The sequence below is a fragment of the Pelophylax lessonae genome, assembly GCF_965119305.1.
Source record: "Pelophylax lessonae genome assembly, chromosome: 10".
NCBI lineage: Eukaryota > Metazoa > Chordata > Amphibia > Anura > Ranidae > Pelophylax > Pelophylax lessonae.
Window position 1 is genome coordinate 223,047,949 of NC_138777.1, and position 27,441 is coordinate 223,075,389.

At 43.6% G+C, this 27,441-nt stretch overlaps 1 protein-coding gene across 5 annotated transcripts in view; it reads left to right on the forward strand.

Moving 5' to 3' along the window:
* The window catches only part of ZNF536 (zinc finger protein 536), a 628,548-nt gene that overhangs the window by 438,158 nt on the left and 162,949 nt on the right, over positions 1–27,441 (forward strand). For all 5 annotated transcript variants that reach the window (XM_082270639.1, XM_082270638.1, XM_082270642.1 and 2 more), the window contains one exon: positions 3,093–5,261. In XM_082270639.1, the coding sequence (XP_082126765.1) occupies positions 3,095–5,261 (2,167 nt within the window). In that variant the 5' untranslated portion in view covers positions 3,093–3,094. The remainder of the gene's footprint in view (positions 1–3,092; positions 5,262–27,441) is intronic.

The window sequence follows — 27,441 nt, forward strand, 5'->3', positions numbered from 1 at the left end:
AGGAAGAGCAATGGGACTCTATAATGCTCACTCACTATTTGTGGTGTCCCCATGACTCTACCAGTCATGTCTATCTAGATAGATATGCGCTCCTACTTTCCCAGTTCCCATTCAATGGAAACGACAACCGGAGTCCAATCTTTATTTTTGATTTTGGACAAAATGACCATTTTGATACTAGAACAGAAAATGAGGTGACGTCTCCCCATTGGGGTCACATATTTAAAAAGAAAAAAAAAGAAAAAAGGAAAATAATTTTTTTTCTTTTACTAAATATTAAACATCTGCCCAGAAAAGACTGGAATAATTGATATTATTAAATATTGGGCTCCCTTTTTTCGTTTTTAATGTGTAATTTATTTGTTTGATTTTGTAAATTGAAAATATTCAGAAAAAATAAAATGTTTTTGAAAATGAATAAATAAATAAAGCAGCCACCACATCTAAGAATTGGTAAGCTGCAATATAATAAATGTATTTATTATAATATTATATAGTTCGTATATATCACTGATGACGAACCTTGGCACCCCAGTTGTTTTGAAACTACATTTCCCATGATGCTCAAATACACTGAAGAGTGCATGAGCATTATGGGAAATGAAGTTCCAAAGCATCTGGGGTGCCAAGGTTCGCCATCACTGCTATAAACTCTTTTTACCTTTGTACACAGTATATGTTTTGTTTGATATACTCTGTCTTGTAACCTTGTAATTGTAAATCCTATTCAGAAAATAATAAACATTTTGGAAAAAAAAATAATCTACACAAAAAAAGTTTTGGATGGGTTTAAGACCCCGTTCACACTAGCGCGACTTTTCAGGCGACTTGGTCACCTGACAAGTCGCGGTGGGTCGCCTGCCATTGATTAGCACAGGTCCCGTTCTAATAGGAGCGACACAAGTCGCTCCGACTTAGAAAAAGGGTCCTGTACTACTTTGGGGTGACCTGGAGGCGACCTGCATTGACTTCAATGATATGAAGTCCGTGCATGTCGCACAGGTCGCCCTAGCAAGTCGTGTTGCCCCTGTGTGAATGGGCTCTAAATGGTACCCTGCAGATAAAAAAAAAAATAAATAAATAAAAAAACTGTATTTCCAAGCCCCCCCCCCAAAAAAAAAAAAAAAAAATCAGTACATCTCTTTAATTGTATTTCCCCATTTTTTGTTGCTTAACCTCCTAGGCGGTAATCCCGAGCGTGACTCGGGGTTGGTTTTTCATATCAGGAGCGGTAACCCCGAGTCACGCTCGGGGTGGATTGCAGAGAGCGCAGCGGTGTTATCTTACCTTATCCTGGCCATCCAGCGATGATCTCTCATTGCTGAGATCGCCAGCCGAGAGTCCCGCCGCTCCTCCGTCCCTCCGTTGGTCTGATCACTTCCTAGTTCCGTTCCCTGCAGCAGCAATGCTGCATGGGAGCGGAACTAGGGAGGGAAATTCAAAAAAAAAAAAAAAAAAACGTTGCACAAAACACATTTTGTATTATATATATATATATATATATATATATATATATATATATATATATATATATATATGCATATATATATATGCATATATGCATATATATATATATATATATATGCATATATATATATATATATATATATATATATATATATATATATATATATATATATATATATGCATATATATATATATATGCATATATATATGCATATATATATATATATATATATATATATATATATATATATACACACACACACATATATATATATAAAATTATATTATTGATTCAATTATAATTCATGCGTTATATATTATACATATATATATATATATATATATATATATATACATATATCTATAATATATAATGCATGAATTATAATCTAATCAATAATATAATTTTATTATATATATTATATATTAAATAATAAAATAATATTATTGATTCGATTATAATTCACGTGTTTGTGTTTCAAATTTATCCCATCTGGGATGTCTACTAGACTCTTGTTTTGGTCAGGTTTAAGTCAGTAATTACTAAGAATTGTAGGCCTATAATACATAACGCCAAATTTCCATGAAAACAATTGTACCGCTTTTGGTATGTAATTCCTGACATAATCATACCGCCAGGGAGGTTAAAAAATGCTCTAAGTGTAGAAAAATATCTCCTGATCTGCCAGAAATCCGGTGAGCCCCTAATTCCCTGTTGACAATTATATTAATAATGTTGCTGCTGTCCTGCCCATTTCTCTTCTACTGGGCTTCAGAACTTTACCCTCCTAATTTTCATAACACAAGGGGAGGGGGGGGGGGTCATGTAATCCAGCAGGGAGAACTCAAGCAGGTCTGATGAAACCGTGCAGAAAGGGACAATGTAAAATGGTGATCAGAGACACAGACATAAAAAAAAAAAAAAAACCTAAACACAAGTTCCAACCTTCCCTTACACTGTCCAAAAAGAAAAAAAAAAAACAATGGATACACTTTAAGGGGTCTATTTATAATTGTGTCGACCTAAAAGTCACACAACTTTTGCCCAGGATACTTTTCCAATTGAAACCCATTAGAAAAATTGGAGAATCTTGAGTGAATGTTGTAAATCTAACAGAGGTTCTAAACTTCCCATACCCTGTCTAAAAAGGATAAAAAAATGACTTTAGATTTAAAAATGTTTTTACCCAAGAATCACAAAACTTCCACCCAGGATTCAAAAATTTTGAAAATGTGAATCCAATTACAAAAACATAGGAATCTTGGTTGTAGAAAATCCTGAAGTACTCTTCTTGGGAGGTCTTCCCTTATTACTTACTGCCAGGCCCTGAATCTCCCTCGTCAACCTAAAATGAGCTCTCCTTAAATTCCTATAACAATTCCACTGAAGAGTGTAATTACAATGCTGTGTTACCTGTTGTCTAGTGGATTCTGTGGGCAACTCATTTTAGGTGGCACCAAAAGTTTAGCTGAAAAGTTGTGCTGAACATAAGAGAAGATCTCTTCACTGGTGTCCCCTAGTTTGCAAAACTCTACAGCTTTAATATATGGTTTCTTCTTTAATACTTTTCTTTTTAAGTTTAGTCACCTTATTACAATGATCTCTTTGCTTTTGCTGTTTGCAGGGATGGAGGAAGCTAGTTTGTGCCTTGGAGTTTCATCAGCTGTGCCTGACGTCGACACTCACCTCAACAACTCTTTACTGAATGGCCAGTATTCAATGAGTCAAAAGCTACACCAGATCACGTCCCAGCTCAGCCATGCCTTCCCAGAGCTGCAGAACCGCCAGAAATCTGAAGACAAGCCTGTGACGCCCATAGACGAGAAAAGTCATGTATCGATGACGAGTCAACCCATCAATAACCAGATGGCCTTATTGGCCAACCAACTCAGTCGAGAAGTTGATAGTGGTCTTAACGGAAGAGTTGACCTGCAACAGTTTCTTAATGGACAGAACCTTGGGATCATGTCTCAGATGAGTGACATTGAGGATGACGCTAGGAAGAACAGAAAGTACCCGTGTCCACTTTGCGGCAAGCGTTTCCGTTTTAATAGCATATTATCACTTCACATGCGTACTCACACTGGGGAAAAGCCTTTTAAGTGTCCCTATTGTGACCACCGAGCAGCCCAGAAGGGTAACTTGAAGATCCACCTACGCACTCACAAACTTGGAAATCTTGGCAAAGGCCGAGGGAGAGTCAGAGAAGAAAACCGGCTTTTGCATGAGCTGGAGGAAAGAGCAATATTACGGGACAAACAGATGAAAAGCAGCCTTCTTCAGCCCCGACTTGACGTGAAACCACAACAACAGCACTTACAGCAATCCCCCTTACCCAACTGTCACGTATCATTGCCAGCGAATCACAGCACTTCTGACATTTCCAGCAAAGTGCCATCTCCGAAACCCGCGGTTGTTCAAGAGGAGGCAGTTGCTCCCACCACGGGATTCAGATGCACGTTCTGCAAAGGTAAATTTAAAAAACGTGAGGAGCTGGATAGGCATATCCGAATATTGCACAAGCCTTACAAGTGCACTCTTTGTGATTTTGCTGCCTCTCAGGAGGAAGAGTTGATTAGTCACGTAGAGAAGGCCCATATCACAGCAGAGTCTGTTCAAGGCCAAGGCTCCAGCAGCAATGGAGAGCAGGCAGCCAATGAATTCCGCTGCGAAGTTTGTGGTCAGGTCTTTAGCCAAGCTTGGTTCTTGAAGGGCCACATGAGGAAGCACAAGGATTCATTTGAGCATTGCTGCCAGATATGTGGAAGGCGCTTCAAAGAGCCTTGGTTTTTGAAAAACCACATGAAGGTCCACCTAAACAAATTGTCTGTCAAGAACAAATCCCCCACTGAAGCAGAGGTTCCAGGTTCCATTAATAGCATTTCACAAGAGACTCACACCAATCTTTACTCCAGATATATATCCTGCTTACAAAGTGGCTTTATGCCTGCCGATAAAGCAAATTTGAGCGAACATGGCCATGTTTATAACAAATCTGAGTTGAAAGAGAAGGAAGTCATTGGTAAACTGCTGTCACCAATCACGGGCTTGGCTCATAACATGTCTGAAAGCGAAAAGCATTCTTTGCTTGGCTCCCTCAACTTGGTGCCTCCTCTAAAATCCAGTTGCATAGAACGGTTGCAAGCCGCAGCCAAAGCAGCTGAGATGGATCCAGTCAACAGCTACCAAGCTTGGCAACTTATGGCAAGAGGAATGGCGATGGAGCACAGCTTCCTGTCTAAAGAACAGCAGATACAACGTAACCATGAAGACAGTTTAGCCGGTCCTGGGGTTCTGTTTGATAAAGAAAAGAGAGAGTATGTCATTGTTGGACCTGATGGCTCCAAGCAGAAAATGCCAACTGATTTTGTTCACAGTTCTAAAATGTGTAATCAGAGAGACGTGCCATCTAAACTTGACCTCATTGAAAGTACGAGAGATTTCTTGTCCCATGGCCTAAACAAGGGGCTAGAATACAGCCTGCAAGGCCATGGAGCCCTGAATGATAAACCAACTGAATGTCCAGATTGTGGTAGGGTCTTTAGAACCTACCACCAGGTCGTGGTGCACTCGAGAGTCCACAAACGAGACAGGAAGGCAGAAGAGGAGGCGCTTCACATGAGCCTGGAGGAGCGGCGAGGATCAGGGAGTGACCAGGAATCTCAATCTATGAGCCGGTCCACCACACCGGGATCTTCAAACATCACGGAAGAGAGTGGAAACGGTGGTGCCCTGTCCCAAGCTGGAAGTGCGCAAGAAGACAGTCCTCATCCATCATCCCCTTCATCTTCAGGTATGAAACAATACATATCTCTGTAATGATATAGAATTATATGTACAGATTAGAGGTCAACCCCAATTATGTACAGTTTTCTCGTTGGGGGTTTATCTTCTGGTTGGCTTGGGGAACATTTCTCTTTTTTTTTAATAGACCAGAAAACTGGTGCATTGCCCATGCATGTCAAAACAACAGGTTGGCTGTAATTCTCCCTCCCCAAGACCATGGGTTTACCTTTTCCTCCTCCCCTCCCCTTCCCCTTCCCTTTGCCTTTCCCCTCCCCTTCCCCGTTGCTTTGTTCAGCTTCCAGGAGCTGGAAAAAAACAAAAAAAACAGTATTTCAGGGTAAGGATGAAGATATGACTCACCTTTCTCTTGTGATAGTGCTGGTCCTTGGCCCAACTATGTTAAATGGGGAGAGAGTCCTCAGCCATGTTGAAGATCCAACTAGACTGAATCACATGCTAAAGATGGCTTCCTTTTCTTGCTCCTTGCTGCCTCATTGAAAGGAGAGGATGAGTTCTTTTTTAGGAATCTGTGTTTTTTTTTTTTTAATTAAATAATTGGTACTGTAAAACGAAGGGGGGGGGGTGGGGTAGGATGTGTACCTAGGGCAAATTGGTGATAATAAAATATATCTGCTGGTTTGTCCTGCATTGGCAAAGCAAAGGTTCACTTTAAATCCATAAGAAATTAAGTTCCATGTGCTTTTTCTGGAAAAAGAAAAGAAAAATATTGATGAACAAATCTTGGCTACAGGTAAAGTAACAAATAGCAGATGGATGTATACTTTTATCTAAAAGTCCAATCAACACAGCTTTGTCTTTTATACATTAATGTATATATCAACCTCAAAATATATATTTTCTTTTACCCTAAGGATAAAGGAAGCAGAGTATGTGTACATTGTAGCTTTATTCCATTAATAATTTCCTGAAACCCTATACTCTTTATTATAAGCATCTCTTACATTCTCACATCTTAACCTGTTTCTCCACAGACATTTTGGATGTGATTAAAGGTATATATATATATATATATATATATATATATATATATATATATACATATATATATTTTTGCAGTATTTTTGTGCAGTATTGTATTAGGTAAAAGAAAAAAAAATATATATATACATATTTTTTTTCTTTTACATAACACAATACTGCACAAAAATACTGCAATATATATATATATATATATATATATATATATATATATATATATATATATATATATATATATATATTTATATTTATTTATTTTATCTATATATATATATATATATATATATATATATATATATATATATATATTTTTTTTTTTTTTTTTTTTTTTTTTTTACATAATACAATACTGCACAAAAATACTACAAAAAAAATATATGTATATATGTGTATATATATATATATATATATATATATATATATATATCTGCACTCTATAACCCCATTTTTTAATGATATTTTCAAAACCTGCATTGTTTACAATAATATTTAGTGTAATCTAAAAAAAACCCGCACTGTTTAACCTGTTGCTACTTATGCTTATGTAACACGAACCCCTATATTAACAAAAGTATTGGGACGCCTGCCTTTACACACACATGAACTTTAATGGCATCCCAGTCTTAGTCCGTAGGGATCAATATTGAGTTGGCCCACCCTTTGCAGCTATAACAGCTTCAACTCTTCTGGGAAGGCTGTCCACAAGGTTTAGGAGTGTGTCTATGGGAATGTTTGACCATTCTTCCAGAAGAGCATTTGTGAGGTCAGGCACTGATGTGAATGAGAAGGCCTGGCTCGCAGTCTCCACTCTAATTCATCCCAAAGGTGTTCTATCAGGTTAAGGTCAGGACTCTGTGCAGGCCAGTCAAGTTCCTCCACCCCAAACTCGCTCATCCATGTTTTTATGGACCTTGCTTTGTGCACTGGTGCGCAGCCATGTTGGAACAGGAAGGGGCCATCCCCAAACTGTTCCCATAAAGTTGGGAGCATGAAATTGTCCAAAATATCTTGGTATGCTGACACCTTAAGTGTTCTCTTCACTGGAACTAAGGGGCCAAGCCCAACCCCTGAAAAACAACCCCACACCATAATTCCCCCCTCCACCAAATGATTTGGACCAGTGCAAAGCAAGGTCCATAAAGACATGGTTGAGCGAGTTTGGGGTGGCAGAATTTTACTGGCCTGCACATGAACACCCGATTGGGGGGAATTCGAGCAGAGACTGCGAGCCAGGCCTTCTCATCCAACATCAGTGCCTGACCTCACAACTGCACTTCTGGAAGAATGGTCAAACATTCCCATAGGCACACTCCTAAACCTTGTGGACAGCCTTCCCAGAAGAGTTGAAGCTGTTATAGCTGCAAAGGGCGGGCCAACCCAATATTGAACCCTACAGACTAAGACTGGGATGCCATTAACCACTTAAGCCCCGGAAGATTTTACACCCATTCCGACCAGGGGTATTTTGCGATTCGGCACTGCGTGACTTTAACGGACAATTGCGCGGTCGTGCGACGCTGTACCTAAACAAATTTGGCGTCCTTTTTTTCCCACAAACAGAGCTTTCTTTTGGTGGTATTTGATCACCTGTGCAATTTTTTGATCACGCGCTATAAACAAAAAAAGAGCGTCAATTTTGCAAAAATAGCAATATTTTTCACATTTTTTTATATGAAATTCCCCAAAAAAAAATTTAAAAATCAAAATTTTTTTACTTTTTCGGCCAATTTGTTTTATGCTACCTATGTTTGGTAAAAAAAATCGCAAAAAGCGTATTTTGATTTTTTTGCGCAAAAGTTATCGCGTTTACTAACAAAGGGAAAGATTTCTGTCATTTTTGTTGTTTTTTTTTTTAACGTGTAATGGCGGCGATCTGCGTTTTTTTTGCGGTACTGCGACATTGGGGCGGACAGATCGGACCCTTGACTGACATTTTTGACACTTTCGGGGTTACCAGTGACATTTCTACAGTAATCAGTGCTATATATATGCACTGTTACTGTAAAAATACACTGGTAGTGAAGGGGTTAACTTTATTTGGGAGGGAGGGGCTGTGTGTATCCCTAGGGGCGTGCTTTCTACTGTGATTGGCTGGGGCTTGAGCTGTATGGACACTGATCAACGGATCTACATACTAGATCCGAGTGATCAGTATCCTAACAGCAAGGAGAATGACAGGTGGCTCGTTTACACAAGCTGCCTGACATTCTCCCTCTCCCCCGCCGATCGCCGAGTGACCGGCGGACATCGGGTCCGCTGGTCACACGCGCGGGGGGGTCCGTGACCACGCGGGAGCGGGAGCGGGAGCGCGCCTCCGGGGGCGCGCGCTCGCTCCCTAGACCCTCACAAGCTAGTGACGTAGCCCTACGTCACTTTGCCTGTGAGGGGCTGACTGCCGACGTAGATCGGCGTTAGGCAGTCGGCAAGTGGTTAAGGTTTATGTGTGTGAAAAGGCAGGCGTCCCAATACTTTTGGTAATATAGTGTATCTGCAGAGGTAAAAAGGTGGGTTTTAACGCTGCGCTTATGCGTCACTGGTCGGCCAATGTCAAAGTAAGCTCTCGGTTTGCCACTAACGATCAGTAGCTGGTGGGACCAGCTCCTGGTCAAGTGACTACTGTGACAACCAATTACAGTGGTCACATGATCACCGATCCTTTCTAGGCCTTTCAGAACTTTTCAAAGAGATGCAATCTGGGCAGATGGGAAGTGTTAAACCCCAGTGGAACTCTCAGTTTAAAGGACCTAAATGCATTCCAGGTGCATCGAAACAAAAAGGTGTGCACGTTCCTACAGCTTGTGGTTTTTGTTTTTTTTAAGGCAGCCACTGCCTGAGTTAAAAAAGCCTGTCCCTTGCCAGAATGCTGCAAAAAAAGGACCCATGTTTTCTGTGCACAAGCAGTGGTCTCTCTGCTGAGGTCTGACACACCTGACATACATTTTAGGCGCATCATAACAAAATGTGGGCAAAAGCAGCCTCAGCCTTAAAAGAAAAGTCTGTTCCCTGCCAGCAAGCCGCAGTGTGGGATCCTCTCTGTGGAAGCAGTGGTCACCCTGCAGAGAAGTGTGGAAGCAGAGATCCCTCTGCCGAGGTCTGACTTACCCTCTGTCGAGTCAGACTTACAACCAGTGGAGGCCCATCCATTGGGGGCTCAGGGGCTCCGCCCCCCCCTATAAATGCATCCGGCCCCCTAATCTACATGCAGGGCGCCGGACGCATGGATTCCAATGGGTTTTTTTTTTTTTAAGCACGTGATTGGAGCCAGAGGCTCTAATAGGCTTCAAAAAAGGGTGGGCTCAGGGCACAGAGCACTGCGCCCTGAACCCACCCAGTTGTGTGACAATAGCGAATGAATATTCGCTATTGTCACACGGATTCTCCTCCTGGCTAATCAGGAAGCGGGTAATTAGACCCGTTTCCTGATTGGCCGCAAGGAGAAGCCATGCTATTGGCCAAGGAGGAGGAGGAGTGAGGAGGCGAAGGGGAAGCCCGACCCACAGAGGAGACTGAGGGGGAAGCTGCCGCCGCTGCCAGTCCGAGGTGAGTGAGCCCGCTATCGGGGGGGGGGGGGTATAATGTGCAGGCTGGAGCTGGTCGGGGGGCAATCAGGAAGCCTGAGGGCCTGAGAACCGTTTCCTGATTGGCCAAAAAGGAGAAGCCATGACATTGGCCAAGGAGGAGGGAGGAGACGCAGGAGACGGGGGAAGCTGCTTCCCTCCACATGACGAGGGTGAGTAAGCCAGCGACTGGGGGGGTATGGTGTGCGGGCTGGTGTGGTCTGGGGGGGTATGGTGTGGTCCGTCTGCCCCCCCCCCCCCCGTAAGCCCATGCAGCACCAGCTGCCACTGCCTACAGCTCTCCAATCAACATAGACTGTGGGCTTTGCTTACAGGTCTGACTCAGCTAATGGTGTGTCAGACCTCTGCAGAGAGATCTCTGCTTCCACACTTCTCTGAGGGTGACCACGGCTTCTATGAAGAGCAAGGGCCCCAAACTGCTGCTTGCTGGCAGGGGACAGGCTTTTCTTCTCAGGCTGAGGCTGCTTTGTAAAGAAAACAAACTGTTAGACAGTGCACACATTTTGTTAAGATGCATCTAAAATGTATTCAGCCGATTCTGAAAGTTCAGTTGTGCGGTATTGGCAAATTTTTATGATTTACAGAAAATGTGGATGACATTTAGAAAAACCCGACCTGTAACTACAAGATTGTATGACATGGAGAATGCACGCTCTGTTTGATATCCTGAAACCACACTCCAATTATCTATCGCTTTACTGAAAACCTGCACTGGTAAACAATTCCTCACAATGTCCTGAAAATCTGTTTAACACTGTTATAAGACATCCTTAAAATGTGTCCTGTTTAGCCAAACATTTGGTGTGATTCTACAATGGATATGAAAAGTCTACACACCCCTGGTGAAATGTCAGGTTTCTGTGATGTAAAAAAATGAGACAAAGATAAATCATTTCAGAACTTTTTTCACCTTTAATGTGACCTCTAAACTGTGCAACTCAGTTGGAAAACAAACTGAAATCTTTTAGGGGGGGGGGGGTAAAAATAAAAAACAAAAATAATGTGTTTGCCTAAGTGTGCACACCCTCTTATAACTGGGGATGTAGCTGTGCTCAGTATTAGGCAATCACATTCAAACTCATGTTTAACCTCCCTGGCGGTCTGATTATGTCCGGATTTCTGTGCTAAAAGCGTTACATTGTTTTGTATGGAAATCTGTTGTTTTATTTTTTTAAAACTCACCTTCCCCTGCGATCCCCCGCCATCCTCCCCTGCTATCCTCCCCCCGCCGTCCTCCAGCTGTCCTCCCCCGACATCTTCCCCCGCCGTCCTCCCCTGCCGTCCTCCCCCCGCCGTCCTCCAGCCATCCTCCCCCGACATCTTCCCCCGCCGTCCTCCCCCACTGTCCTCTCCCGCCGTCCTCCCACCCCCGTCCTCCAGCCATCCTCCCCTGGCATCCTCCCCCGCTGTCCTCCCCGCCGTCCTCCAGCCGTCCTCCCCCGACATCCTCCCCCGCCATCCTCCCCTGCCATCCTCCCCGCCGTCATCCCCGCCGCCCTCCCCTGCCGTCCTCCCCCCCGCCTTCCTCCCCTGCCGTCCTCCCCCGCCCCCCCCCCCCCCCCCCGCCGTCCTCAAGCCGTCCTTCCCCGGCATCCTCCCCCACCATCCTCACACTCTCTCCCCGCTTTGTGCTCGGCTGATGCCGGCCCCTGTCTTCCGGTTCCCTTCCCTGTGAGTGTTGCGACGCAGGGGGGTGGAACCGGCGGCAAATTCAAAAATGTAAATACACCAAATGAGATGAAAGCTGAGATCCTAACGGATTACACTGTATCATCCCATCTCACCACAGGATTTCACCTGGTGACTTTTCCAGTGCCCTGCCTGTACTTTTTCTGTGCTTTGTGCCTGGAAAATAGAGAACGACCATGGCGTCCAAAAAGCGTCTTTTTTTTGTGCAAAATCGCTTTTAGATGAACTGGAAAACAGCGACAGCGAAACGGAGTTACTTGAAGAACTGAGCGATAGCGATTGGTGGGAAAATTTGTCATCAGGTGCGGAAAGTGACGACAGCGACGATTCTGATGTCTCTTTCTGGCATGAGACTCATACTCAAAAAGACTGAGTGCTGTAATAAAATTAAAAGGTGCTTCAACAAAGTATTGGTTTAAGGGTGTGCACACTTATGCATCCATATTATTATTTTTTTTTTTTACTTCCCTTTACCTAAATGATTTCAGTTTGTTGTTCAACTGAGTTATACAGTTTATAGGTCACATTAAAGGTGGAAAAAATTCTGAAATGATTTATCTTTGTCTCAATTTTTTACATCACAGAAAGCTGACATTTTACCAGGGGTGTGTAGACTTTTTATATCCACAGTATGTGTATGCCCAGGTGTCTGAAAGTCATATGTACTGCATATCCCACCAGGATAACTGTATCTGCTGAGTCAAAAGCCTACTGTGTTTAAGCAGATCCCAGGCTGAAAACATGCCTGGTTTAAAGCCGAAATTCTAAGCTAAATAAATATTCCCCTTGGTGAGCTTTGTGCATTTCTTCCAGATCTGTGCAGTAATCCAGTGTGACACTTCCAGTAATAAAGACCGCTCACTGCCGCTCTCTCTCCTTGTGCAGGGGGACTGGTCTGGTCTCCGCCCCTCCTATAGTTTTCTGCAGAAAGCCTGTTGTGGGTGGAGCCTTCCGGGCCCCTCCCACAGCTCAGCTCATTGCACAGGCTATGTATTGCACAGCAATGATGTTCCCACTACATTATAAAGGTATAGCCGGGGCTGCAAAGTCATTTTCATGCACACAAAGTTTATTTACTGTATGTGGCTATTCAGGCATATTGAATATAATTGTAAGAAAGTGTTTTTGTCTGAATTTCTGCTTTAAAAGGGCTATTTTATAACAAAGAAAAAAAAAAGAAAGGGTTAAGGATCTCGGTAAGAGCTATCATTATGGCCCTTAGATACACTATATTGTCAAAAGTATTGGGACACCTGCCTTTACACGCACATGAACTTTAATGGCATCACCCTTTGCAGCTATAACAGCTTCAACTCTTCTGGGAAGGCTGTCCACAAGGTTTAGGAGTGTGTCTCAGGTGTGGCCAGGCAGTGTATATACAGTATATACACTATATTGTCAAAAAGTATTAGGACGTCTGCCTTTAGACACACATGAACTTCAATGGCATCCCAGTCTTAGTCTGTAGGGTTCAATATTGAGTTGGCCCACCCTTTGCAGCTATGACAGCTTCAACTCTTCTGGGAAGGCTGCCCACAAGGTTTAGGAGTGTCTATGGGAATGTTTGACCATTCTTCCAGAAGGGCATTTGCAAGGTCAGGCACTGATGTGAAAGAGAAGGCCTGGCTTGCAGTCTCCGCTCTAATGCTTCGTTTCCACTGAGAGGAACGGTTCGGGTCGGTACAGTTTGGAAAGGTTATAATGGTCCGGCCTATTTAGGTGAGCGTCTCCACTGCAAGTCTGGACTATTATCTGGACTGAGCTTTTCGTTTGACGTGAGCATTGGCGTTTCCCTGTCCGCCAATCAGTGGAATGTATTCTGTGACGCCAGGAGCTCTGCCCTAACCGTACCGTACCATTTCCTATGGCCCTACATCTGAAGGAGGACCAGGAATGGTGCGGCCACTTTCATAATGGAAACACTCGAAATAGCATACCGTACCGAACCGACCCGAACCGATCCGCTCAGTGGAAACTAGGCATTATTCACCCCAAAGGTGTTCTATCAGGTTGGGGCTCTGTGCAGGCCAGTCAGGTTCCTCCACCCCAAACTCGCTCATCCATGTCTTGCTTTGTGCATTGGTGCGCAGTCATGTTGGAACAGGAAGGGGCCATCCCCAAACTGTTCCCCCAAAGTTGGGAGCATGAAATTGTCCAAAATGTCTTGGTATGCTGATGCCTTAAGAGTTCCCTTCACTGGAACTAAGAGGCCAAATCTAACCCCTGAAAAACAACCCCACACCATAATCCCCCCTCCACCAAATCATTTGGACCAGTGCACAAAGCAAGGACTATAGAGACGTAGATGAATGAGTTTGGGGTGGAGGAACTTTACTGGCCTGCACAGAGTCCTGACCTCAACCTGATAGTCCACCTTTGGAATGAATTAGAGCAGAGACTGTGAACCAGGCCTTCTATTCCACATCAGTGCCTGACCTCACAAATGCGCTTCTGGAAGAATGGTCAAACATTCCCATAGACACACTCCTAAACCTTGTAGACGGACTTCCCAGAAGAGTTGAAGCTGTTATAGCTGCAAAGGGTGGGCCAACTCAATATTGAACCCTATGGACTAAGACTGAGATGTCAAAGTTTATGTGCGTGTAAAGACAATATAGTGTATCAAATGCACCCGTGTTCATGAACCCTAACAATTGTGCATTCAGACATCGTTGCATCCTTAAAATCTGCAACACTGCATAACAGGTCCTCTCCAGCAGGGCTGCTTTTAGAAACCACGGGGCCCCATAAAGCCAACTTGACAGGGCCTCCACAAATAAACAGTTTAGTATGCTCCAGTTATGGATTACCACAGTAAGTGATCGGTACTGATCACTCATTGTGTTCATTCAGGAAAGGAAGGGGCTGCTAAATGTGGCAGTATATGGTGCACAGGGAGGGTGATTGCTGTGGCAAGGGTGACAATTACTGGAACCAATCCCCTGTATGGCTCTCTTGGCAGCAGCTGAAAGATGGAGGGAGAGAGAGTAGAAGAAGCCAGCCTTTTTAGCTGGCTTTGGCATTCTACTAACTACAGTAGGGGAGCATTCTTCCCACTGACCACCAATGTAAGGAACATTCTTGCAATGACCACCAATGTAAGGACCATTCTTCTGATATACTATCAATATAAAGGACATTCTTCTCACTGACCGCTAATTTAAAGAGCATTCTTCTAACTGACAACCAATGTAAAGGGCCTTCTTCCCACTGACCACTAATGTAAGAAGCATTCTTCCCACCAATCACCAATGTAAGGTGCATTCTTCCCACTCACCACCAATGTAGGAGCGTTCTTCCCACAGACCACCAATGTAAGGGCCGTTCTTCTCAATGATCACCAATGTAAGGAGCATTCTTCCCACTGATCACCAATGTAAGGAGCATTCTTCCTACTGATCACCAATGTAAGGAGCATTCTTCCTACTGATCGCCAATTAACCTTCCTAGCAGTATTCCCGAGCGTGACTCGGGGTTAGATTTTAGAGCCAAAAGCGGTAACCCCGAGCCACACTCGGGGTAGCGCTAGGAAGATCGCTGGATCCTGGTAGAGGTTTTACTTACCTTTTACCCGGGATCCAGCGAAGTATGCGAGCGGTATGCGGCGGCGGAGCTTCCTCCCGATCGTCTGCGAGCCCCGGCTTCCGTCTCCGGCGACGTGACGTTCGCAGGGGGGTGGAACCGGCGACAAATTCAAATGTAAAAACACACCAAACACACTGATACCATTCAAAATAAAAAAAATTCACATCACATTGCCCCCCAGTGCCCTTTCCTGCAGTTTTACTGTACTTTTTATGTATATATATATATAAACACAGTATATATATATATAAATATACATATATATATATATACGTGTATATATATATATATATATATATATATATATATATATATATATATATATATATATATATATATATATATATATTATATATAATAAATGTATACAGTTGGTTTGGGCTGCTCATTCACAAGAGTTACATGCAAAATAATGGTACCGCTTTCAGCACCTAAAATCCAAAAGAATCATACCACCAGGGAGGTTAAAGGAGCATTCTTCCCACTGATCACCAATGTAAGGGGCATTCTTCCTACTGATCACCAATGTAAGGGGCATTCTTCCCACTCACCACCGATGTAAGGAGTATTCTTTACACTAACAATCAATGAATTGGATTTATCAGGGGTTCTCCGAGACCTGAAAATGATTTCAAGGGTTCCTCATCTGGAGTAAAATGGTTGAGAAAGGCCGATTTAGACTGTTGCATCTCTTTTATTTACAGCAGTAGCTTTAACCTGAAAATCTACAACATTGCATAATAGGTCCTCTTTACCATTATTCAAACCAAGTCCTCAGGCAGGATGGAAAGAAATCCAAATTGGTACTGCAAAGACAAATGAACAAGAAGGTGCATGTTTGTTTTTGTAGTACCAATTTGGATTACCCCGTCTGAGGAGGGCTGCATCCACCTAGCATCTGGAATTGTTGTCCTTCCTCCTTTCCATCACAAGAGGACTTCAAAGCTTCTTGGACGTGATTGCTAGCTTTTGTGTATCGATGGACGGAAACCATTGGCAATTTATTTAGCAATATCTCCAGCTGGTTTCAGGAGCCCGTCCATTCATAGCGGCAAAGGTTAGTGTAAGGTATATGCCGGTTTGAGTCACATCTGCTGAGCATTGAATGTTCCGCTGAAGTTGTGTCTGTAAAAAGAGAAAAGCTCTTACTAATAGTGTAATCATACCACAGACCTGGCAGGAGAGGAAATCAAGACATAGACCAGAATAACCTGTTACTATGAGCAACATTGATTTTTGCCATTTAGTCTGGACAATACGAGACAGTCTGTGGAATGCTGTGCCCGGTATCAGGGGTCTGAAGGATAACATAGCTCTGTAATGGACTACAGAATTAAAGCCGAACCTCTAGGCTATTGACTAAATGCATTGCTGACATGCAGATGTGTAGACCGTTTTATTGAAATATGTGCTGATTTGTTGAGATAGCCCTTCCAGACAGAATGACGAAGTTGGTGATAAGACTTTTTCTCCATTGACTTTATGTGACACAGCTTGGTCATCATCCAGCCAACACCAACCAGCTAAATGCATCACTGAAATGCAGACACGTTGTCACGTACCTGATCCGAGGCCGAGATGTAGAGAGGGCTCCCCTTGTGGCTAAGTGCGATACACCCTTGAGGTTGGAACAGGATGTGTAGCGCCCTAAGAAGCACTGGTTGCCAACAGGGTCAATGGAGTAGACTGGTGGCCATCTGAAGGATGCTAAGCAGAAGTTTTCTGGGAGTCTTCAGATGGACTTGACAACTAGTGCAACCAGGAAACAGGTGAAAAAACAAGCTGAGGGTCATACACAGTAAATTAGTCCAAGGGCTGCAACAGGAACTTGAGCCAAGGTCACAACAGAAGGGCAGGTAGGAAGCAGAAGCAAAGTCTATAAAGCAAGCCAAGGTCATATGCAGGAGGGCAGGCAGATAGGGAGCAGGACCTTGGGCCAAGCCGGGGTCAAACACTGAAGAGCAGAAACTGGAGCAAGGTAGGTAAGACAAGCCAAGGGTCGAAGCCGGGAGAGGAGAGCAGATAGGTCAGGAACAAGCCGGGTCACAACAGGTAATCCAAGGTAGGTTAGCAAATGCTCAGGACACAATCCAGCAACTTGATGGGCTGAGCAGAGGTCTTATATAGGCCAGCAAATGGACACATCTATGGCGTCATGCGTGCGCAACGCACTCCATGGCGAACTGGCATAGGCTCATTCGCCAATCTTCTGCCAGTGCGCATGCTGCGGGAATGCGCCTGATGCGCCCATCACGAGTACTGGCAGAAATGCCAGTCACACCACGACCATTTCTCTGACACACGTACATGGACTGTTTTATCGAAAAATGTGCTAATCTGTTCAGATACCCCTAACAGAGAGAATTACCGAGTCGGTGAGATTACTTTTTCTCCACTGCTTTTAAGTGATACAGATTGGTCACCAACTGGCCCTTCCAGATGACCTCATAACTCTATTGAGGTCATCCCTCTCTTCTGCAATCGGCAAGCTAGGAATGTTAAATTGAACAACCTAATTGGTTCACTATGCCAACCCTGCCTCTACCAGTTGGCTGTGCAGGGGCATACAGGAGGTAAAGACAAGGTGCAGGCTAACTGGTGTTCAGAATTGGGGTCCAGTTTTAAAATCTTAGTAAGGAGAAGTAAGGCAACTTCTTACCTGCCTATTATAAACAGGTTTGTTCACTAAGCTGACAGCAGCTAAATGTAGCAGGACAGGAAGCTATAAGTCCAGGCATTTTGGCATCCCTAAAATCCCTGCTAACTATATTGTGTCTACTAAGATCAAAAGGCCAGGTTTGTTCAATAGGGAAACAAGCTGATGGGAGCTCAATGAAGTACAACAGAAAGCAAATACTCCTGGGAGTTTTGTTGTTGCCCTCCTAGGATTCTTACTACCATATCTGGAAACTTTTAGAAATCAGTGGAGGCAGGACAGAGGGCAGAGTAGGGGGGTCGGGTTATCAATAGTTTGCCGCTTCAAAACTTATTTCATGGTTGCGCCAAGTAGTGCCAGTGGTTGTAAATGCTGCTACCTTGATGTCAGTGGGAGGAAAAAAATGCCTCTTTGTCTGTGTCAGTGGGGGGCAGAAAATTCCTTTGCATTGGTGTCAGTGGGAGGAAAAATAGCCACTGTGTCAGTTGGAAGAAAAAATAGCCACTCCCTTGTTGTCAGTGGGGGACAAAATGCCTCTGCAGTGGCATTTTGTCCCCCCAAAAATGCTGCTGTGTTGTATCAATTTGTAGGAAAATATAGTGCTCTGTCTGTGTAAGTGGGAAGAAAAAATGCCTCTGTGACAGTGTCATTGGCAGGGAAAATTGCCTCTGTGTTGGTGGTGTCAGTCAAAGGAGGATTGCCCTGGCATCCATATCTGTGTTACAAAGAAGAAGAGCTGAGGTGGGGGGCTCTTTGAGGTGCACTGAAGTAAGGGGGCCCTGGGTGGCTGCAGGGGAGGGAATGGGCTAAAGGGCTTTGAGGGAGGTAGGTAGGTTTAAGGGCATTTGGGGTCTTTCAGAGGTAGAAGGGAGCACTGGGGCTGATTTGCTGCCTGCACCCGATGTGTACTCATAGCTCTAAAGACCTCCTTCTCATTAGAGTGCCCACTTAGGAATGAAGGTAGCTTCTCTTTCTTCCCATCTCTGGTCATGTGTGCTAGCCTCCACCCAGAGTAGACTGCCATTGGAGAAAGGAAAGTCCAGAATCCTCCCTCTAGCAGCTATCCCAACCCCTGCTCCCCTGAGAAGAGTGACTCCCGCAAATTAGCAAGAAGCTGGAGAACTGAGAAGAGGGGTTGCCAAGCCAGCAACCTAAGCAAAAAGCCGGCATCTCTGGCCAAAGGCTGACGTGTTCCCTCATATGGCCACTACATAGAACACATTTACTAATATCTGATACTGTTTGCGCTCTAAAAACAGTCATTCACTCGTTGCAATAGATATAAATGAAATTAAAGGCATAGACTGTTAGAAAGATTTACAGGCTCTACAGGTCGGAGTATGAGCCTGGGATGTTATTTAGCATTTTGCGCTCTGCTGCTTTTTAGTTGGGACTTCATTGATTTTTTCACCCTTATCCAACCTACAGCCCATCAGATCCCTAGATTATTCTACAGGCAGTCACAACATTAGAATATTCCCGCTTTTTAGCCTGGAGCTGTTTGAAGCACTGGGCCTCATTCACACAAGCAGTGACAAAGAAGGGGAGATGAGGTGGGGGGCTCTTGAGGAGCACTGAAGTAAGGGGGCCCTGTGTGGCTGTAGGGGAGGGAGGGGGCTAAAGGGCTTTGAGGGAGGTAGGTAGGTTTAGGGGCATTTGGGGTCTTTCAGATGTAGAGGCCCCTAAACCTACCTACCTCCCTCAAAGCCCTTTAGCTCCCTCCCTCCCCTACAGCCACACAAGCACTGAGGCTGAGTTGCTCCCCGGCCCGCACCCGATGTGTACTCTCAGCTCTAAAGACCTCCTTCTCATTAGGGTGCCTACGTATTAATATGTAATGTATTAAAATAGGTTTAACAATATTTAGTGTGTTTCCCATGGACTAAAGCTGCAAGCTTTTATGTGCTTCTCAGACATACAGAAAAAAACGAGTACATTGTAAGTTTATTTGTTAGGAAATGGAAAATGATCTAATTTGTAAACTGATCTAAATTGAGGATGTTAGAATCTATGAACCGGAGTAGAAAAATGTAAAAATTCTTAGGCAAAAAAGCACCTTCCATTCTCTTTCCACATACTTCATCATGCTAAGGAAAACAATTTGTACAGCAGTATGAAGATATACAGGAAAAAAAAAATAATACATTAGGTATATATCTAATTCCACTGCACTTTTTGTTAAAGCAGTCTAATCAATATTTATATACTATCTAGACCAGGGTTTCTCAACCAGGGTTCCATGGAACCCCAGGGTTCCTTCTGATGTTGCTAGGGGTTCCTCGAGAAATGGGCAATTTATGCCTCTCAGATAAGTTCCCAATGACACCATTGTTCCTTTTAGCTATCTGTAAGGGGGTAATTCTTCACAATGATGACAAGAGTAAGGAGTATTCTTCCCACTGACTGTCACACTAATGTGTCATGAGTTGTAGATTTTTAATTTTTAGCAGGGGTTTCCCAACACCAGAAATTTATTTCAAGGGTTCTTCTGTTTTGAAAAGCTTGAGAAAGGCTGATCTAGACAAAAGTTGGTGGACACCCAACCATCACACCTATATGAGTTTGTTGGATATCCCATTCCAAAATTGCATTTACTGTATAACAGCCTGCACTCTTCTGGGAAGACTTTTCACAAGATTTTAGAGTGTCTGGGAATTCGTGCCCATTGAGCCAAAAGAAAATGTGTGAGGTCGAACACTGATTTTGGATAAGACCTGGCTTACATTTGGCAGTTCCAATTCATCCCAAAGGTCTTCAGTAGGGTTGAAGTCTTTTGTGAGTTTGGGTACTAAAGTTAGATAAGACGACCTGGCTCACACTTGGCGTTCCAATTCATCCCAAAGGTCTTCAGTAGGATTGAAGTCTTTTGTGAGGTTGGGTACTAATGTTCGATAAGAAGACCTGACTCACACTTGGCGTTCCAATTCATCCCCAAGGTGTTCAGTGGGGTTGAAGTCTTTTGCGAGGTTGGGAACTAATGTTGGAGGAGAAAACCTGGCACAAACTTGGCATTCCAGTTCATGCCAAAGGTATTCAGTAGGGTTGAGGTCTTTTGTGTGGTTTGGTGCTAATGGTGGATGAGATAATCTGGCTTACACTTGGCATTCCAATTAATTTAAAGGTATTCAGTTGGGTTGGAGGAGAACACCCAGCTTACAGTTGGCATTCCAATTTATCCCAGAGGTGTTCAGTAGGGTTGAGGTCTTCTGTGAGGTTGGGTACTAATGTTGGATGAGAAGACCTAGCTCGCACTTGGCATTCCAATTCATCCCAAAAGTGTTCAGTAGAGTTTTGGTATTTTGTGAGGTTGGGTACTAATGTTGGATGAGAAGACCTAGCTCCCACTTGGCATTCCAATTCATCCCAAAAGTGTTCAGTAGAGTTTTGGTATTTTGTGAGGTTGGGTACTAATGTTGGATGAAAAAGACCTGGCTCACATTTGGCATTCCAGTTCATCCAAAGGTGTCCAATAGGGTTGAGATCAGGGCTCTGTGCAGGACACTTGAGTCCCTCCCCACCAAACTCATCAAATCATGTCCTTTTGAAGCTGGTTTTGTACAGAGGGGCACAGGTATGGTGGAACAAAAAAGGACCCTCATAAACCTTGCCACAAGGTTGGAAGTACATTTGGCCTTCTGTCCATCCATCTATATTAATCTGGTTATCAATCTGTCTATCTCTCTTGTTATCTATGTAAATATGAATACATATGTATTTATTTTTTCATTATTAAGTAATATAGTGAGTCCTCTCTGGCACACCAAATCTGCTCTAATTACGTGTCAGATGTATTTATGCTCTTGGTGATGTTCTGTATGTAGATGATATGTACCATCTTAGCTTCTTAAGCACAAACATTGGCATATGTTCCAGATGACCTATGGTCACCCTCTGTATGTACAGCTCCATTCCTGTAATTTCAAATATTATTTGTGTCCATTTATATTTATGGTGACTCAAAAACAAAAGAGGGGACCGAGCTAGGTGTAGCATTAAAATTAAAATTTTATTCAAGCATACAAGTGGCAACTCACATTAAAACAGTATATGTGCTCATATCACACCTATGGCCGCTGTGCAACCACTGGATCTAAGAGTGTGGCAAGGCATCCTGGGAGATCGCCGCTCAAGCAGAACCGAGAATTTGCTGTGAAAATCCAGATGCAGAAAACAGCCAGTGGGCAGTGGAATGCAAGGTCCTGTCGGTGGGATGTGATGTTAGCACCAGGAACAGGAAGGGAGTGTGGCTAAGGCATTCTTTATACTACTTTTTTCTATCTTTGTCTTCCTTCTTCTCCCTTCTTCTCCTTTCTTCTTCCATCTTCTTCTTCCATCTTCTTCCTTCTTCCATCTTCTTCCTTCTTTCTCCTTCTTCCTTCTTCTTCCTTCTTTCTTCCTACTTCTTCCTCCTTCATCCTTCTTCTGCCTTCTTCTTCTTTCTTCTGCTTTCTTCTTCTTTCTTTCTACTTCTTCTTTTTTCCTCATTCTTCTTCTTTCTTCCTACTTCTTCTTTCTTCTTCCTACTTCTTCCTTCTTCTTCCTTCTTCTTCTTTCTTCTTCTTTCTTCTTTTTTCCTACTTCTTTTTTCTTCTTCCCTTTTCTTCTTTCTCCTTTCTTCTTCCCTCTTATTTTTCCTTATTCTTCTTTCTCTTCTATTCTTCTTTTTTCTTTATCTTTTGTCTTCTTTCTTCTACTACATCATTCTTCTTCATTATTTTCCTTCTCTTTTCATCTTTCTTTTTCTTTCCTCTTCTTTCTTTCTTCTTCCCTCTTATTCTTCCTTATTCTTCTTTCTCTTCTATTCTTCTTTTTTTCTTCATCTTTTGTCTTCTTTCTTTCTTCTTCTTCATCATTCTTCTTCAATCTTCTTCCTTCGCTTTTCGTCTTTCTTTTTATTTGTTCTTCTTTCTTCTTCCTACTTCTTCTTTCTTCTTCTTTCTTCCTACTTCTTCTTCCTACCTCTTCTTACTTCTTATTTCTTCTTCCCTCTTATTCTTCCTTATTCTTCTTTCTCTTCTATTCTTCTTTTTTTCCTTCATCTTTTGTCTTCTTTCTTTCTTCTTCTTCATCATTCTTCTTTATTCTTCTTCCTTCTCTTTTCGTCTTTCTTTTTCTTTCTTCTTCTTTCTTCCTACGTCTTCTTCCTTCTTCTTCTTCTTTCTTCTTCCCTCTTATTCTTCCTTAGTCTTCTTTCTTTTCTATTCTTCTTTTTCTTCATCTTTTGTCTTCTTTCTTCTTCTGCATCGTTCTTCATTCTTCTTCCTTCTCTCTTCTTATTTCTTTTTCTTTCTTCTTCCTTTTTCTTTCTTCATCTTTTGTTCATCTTTGTTAAAGCAAAGTTATGAAATATCTTGTGTAGCAATTATGCTTTTTTTTAAAGTGGAGTGTTACTTTAAGAGCAATATAAAAAAAAAAAAATGTCACATCTCACTAGGATAATGTAATTACACTTTCCATCGCATCTGCTTTGTGCATTATGATGGTTACATCTGGAGGTTTTGCTAGCTCCCGATTGACACATGACCCGACGGAAATTAGAGACGCGGAATATTACACAGATCTATAAAGGTCATTGACGATGTCGTATCACTTCCCCCCTGCTCCGCCAACTACAACTGTGTATTGCTGCATTATGGATTGTTGTCCGACTTTCCAGATGAGAAAAAGTATTTTTTTTAAAGGATAAGTGCAATTTAAAAATAAAGTGCACTTATCCTTTAATGCTTTTTGCTCTCTTCCTCCGACCCAATCTAACCCACCTTCAACCTTCACAGATGCATACTTACTGATATTAATGTAGTGTATGTTGCGCCGCCATGCATGAGCCCTAAAATTTTAACTTTTTTTTTAGTTTCTTAAAAAAAGCACAACATTGAAAAGAAATCATATAAGGGCTGATTCACACATGCAACCGTAAAGCGGTAAAAATATCCGGATGAGCTGCAGTATGTCGCCCAACAGCTCCTCCTAGTTTAAATGTAACCCCTTGGAGCCGTCGCCTGCCTGTCTCTTAAGGGGTTTAGAAGGCCAGGAGGCGAGGAGGGGGTTATGGTCCCATGACCATTGTAATTGGTGGTCACATAAGCGGAAAGCTTCTTGCAATCGGGAGCTTTCCGATAGCCACTGGTAACCATACCATGAGCATGCAGGACGCGCACTCTCAGCACAGCTCTATTTGCACTATTGCACACAAATATATGGCCGCATATTTGCGTGCGCTTGGCGCCAAGGAGTTAAGGCAGATTTTCACCCTTTAAAACAAGTTTCTTTGCCTCTCTCCTGCCCCCTCCGCTACACAAATTACCTTTTTTTTGTTTACTCACTTTTTTAAATAGATTTCGGCCCGCTCTCTCACTGCCTACGATAATGTTGTCAATGCTCCTGATATATGTTTTGTGCATATCCCAGGAAGCACTGGGAGCACTAAAGCTATTCACTAAAGGGCAGGGGGGGCAGGCCTAGCGGCGTGTCATTGGGAGGCTGTTTAAGGAGCTGGCAGACTCCCAATTATGTCACAGGGGTATATGGCGGAAGAAGATCTCAGCAGGACAATGCTGGATCTGCTGGGTGGGTGAGTATATTTCTTGCTTACTCACTTTTCTTTTTTTATTAAATAGGTTTTGGCCCACCACCCACCTTCTCTGACTGCCTAGAAGAATGTCAACAGTGCCCTGGTGCCTCCGGGGATGTGACGTGCATATTCCAGGAGGCACTGGGAGCACTAAAGTCATTCCATTCCCTAAATGAGTAGGGGCGGGTCTAGCGGCACATCATTGGGAGGTCCTGTCTGAACCTCAAAAAGTCGGAAGCCTCCCAATGAGGTCACATGGCGGCCTGGTACCCATGCAGTGGCTGCAGAGAAAAGGTTCTCAGAAAGACAATGCTGTATCCGCTGGGTGGGTGAGTATTATTTCTGCTTAATCACTTTTTTTCATTAAATAGGTTTCCGCCCGCCACCCAACCTCTCTAACTGCCTAGGAGAATAACGTCAGTGCCCAGTGCCTCCAGGGATATGTGGCGTGCATAATCCAGGAGGCAATGGGAGCACTAAAATCATTCCATTCACTAAAGGAGGGGGGGGGGGGGTTAGTGGCACATCATCGGGATGTTCCGCCTGAACCTCAAGTAGCTGGCAGCTCCCAATGACATCACAGGGTAACATGGCGGAACGGGACCTGAGCAGTGGCTGCAGAGAAGAAGATCAAAGCAGAACAATGCTGGATCCGCTGGGTGGGCGAGTATCTAAGTTGAAGACAACCCAACATCAGGTAAGCAGGGAAAAAACAAATTATAGGGAGAGGGTGAAGTTTCCCTTTTAATGGCAAGGAACGTTGCAGGCCACACATGCTGCAACCACAATGTTTTGCTTTGCGGCCGCAGCAAAAATTGTACCCTGTTACGTATGACAGGCATTACCGCTGCCGACCATGATCCATGCAAGTGAATGGGGCCGCACTGCAACCACCCTGCAGTATGTGATTGCATTTGGTTCATCAGTGTTGAAATAGAAGGTGAGGAGGTTACATATCACCCACTAGCTGCCTGTTATCCTTTTCACTACAGATCATGTCATTGACCATGTGGCCATGTCAGGTCAATGACCAAAACCCAGCTCATCCCTATATATATATATTTTTGGGCTTATATCTTGCAAAAATGTATAGCCAACCCCCTAAAGAGCTGCTGGTAGACTTAGTTCCCCAGTCGAAGCACACACTGCCAGGCACATAGCATTTTCTTCACTCTTTCACTGGCTTAAAGAAACAGTCTAGGGATGTCTTTTTAAGATCTTATTGGAACATTGGAGGAGGTGAGGGGAGCATGGGATACTGATGTACTGAACACTTATAGGGGCTCCTTAGCTTTCTTGTTGAAGTGTACACAAATGTCCCATAGAATCTCTATGTTGATGGTGACTATGACTTCTCGAAGAGAACAAAAAGCTACACACAGTCACTAGCCATCATCTACTCAAACAGCCACAGGATCATTGGTTGCCTCCCTCCGATATCTATCAGGCTCTTCTCAGTGAGGGAGATGCAAGCTCACGCCGCCATAGGACAGCTGGACTTTCTTCCCCCCAACTTCCTCCTGGTTTTCTCCAGTGAGCTTCTCCAGACCCAACTTGATTTCAGAAGCTTGTAAATAGCCCCCCCAGCTAGAACTTGGATGTCTTCTTAGTACCACCTTTTGAATTCCTGCCCCAGGGGCAGAGCCCTTGCACAGGGGTCTCCTCAAGCAGGGCTGGACCCAGGAATTCTCTACCCCTGCCTCAGGCTCAGACTATTTATGGGCTCTCCAACCTCCTACTGTTCACACCTCTCCAGTGATTCGCGGATGTTGCATAAATGTTCAGGCTGCTTACTCCATTCTTCTTCCCACTATAGTTCTCGAATCCTCTAGAACAGGGGTGTCCTACTCAATTTCATTGCGGGCCGCATCAGCATTATGGTTGCCATCGAAGGGCCAGTTATATCTGTATGATTAGATGTCCAGAGCACCCCATGCCCCCTTACACCCTTACATGGGAGATGTCAAGAGCCCCCCCCCCCCCTCCACCATCAGAAGTCAAAAGTCACCCACCCTTCCTTACATCACAATGCAGCCACTTGTGCTGCTGCCATGAAGAAGATGCGGGTGGATCTGGGAAGAGGGGCAGGGTCTGGAGGAGACCCAGAGAAGGGCTGGAGTCTGCTGAATGCTGAGACCAAGGGAGGCAGAGGCAAGGTGGTGTTGCGGCTGCACAGAGAGGTGCAGGATCTGTAGGAGGAGTTCTGCCCTCCTCTCTGCTACGAACTGCTGAGAAGGGGGGGGGGGTGGGCAAAGATGAGCCTTTCTGCACCTGTACAGAGGAGTGCAGGATCTGGCAAAGAAAGGAGTTTGGTCCTCTCTGCTGCCGACTACAGAGACAAGGTGGGGGCAAAGACAGGGGGGGGGGTGCTGCAGGAGAGGTGCAAGGGCCATATGAAATGGCCTGGGGGGCCACATTTGGCCCGCGGGCCTTGTGTTTGACATCTGTGCTCTAGAATATGGGAGTATTTAGAGCAGCAGCCTGTGAGACACTGAGCAGCCCTGAACAATCCACCCCAGCTCCACTGATTACAGGGGAGCCAACTAAATGTAGCTAACAACCTACACTACTCTAGGAAGGTGCTACAAATGATTTTATATTTCTCATTTGTTTCCTTTTTTTTTTTTTTTTCGGACCGAACCCAGCTCATGCTTATATTTATTACTTTTTAATTTGAAGTAACAACAAATTTTTTGCCAAATCAATAGGCCCATATCAGGAATAAAAAATTGTTCTGGTCCTTTAGTGTGTATAGGTGTGATAGCTGAACTGGTAATAGCCATCATCCCTCAATGGTGGTGAATCCAACAGCCTACCTGTCCCGATGAAGCCCCCATAAGTTTTAGAAACATCCTCGATTTGCTCAAAACAAAGTACAAAAAGTTTGCAAACTTTCAGCTTTGTTTAAACCAAAAGAATGGTCCGCCAGCTCATAATATTTTATGGCCTTAGTGCAGTACTGGGCCTTGTTAATTTTGCCGGTCACAGCTCCAGCGCCCCACGCCACCAATATCTTCATATTTCCTAGTAAATATTGATGATCCTCTGTGCTTTTCCCCTTCGCATATAAATTTGGCCTTAACGACTAATTTCACAAAGCTGCCTCCTT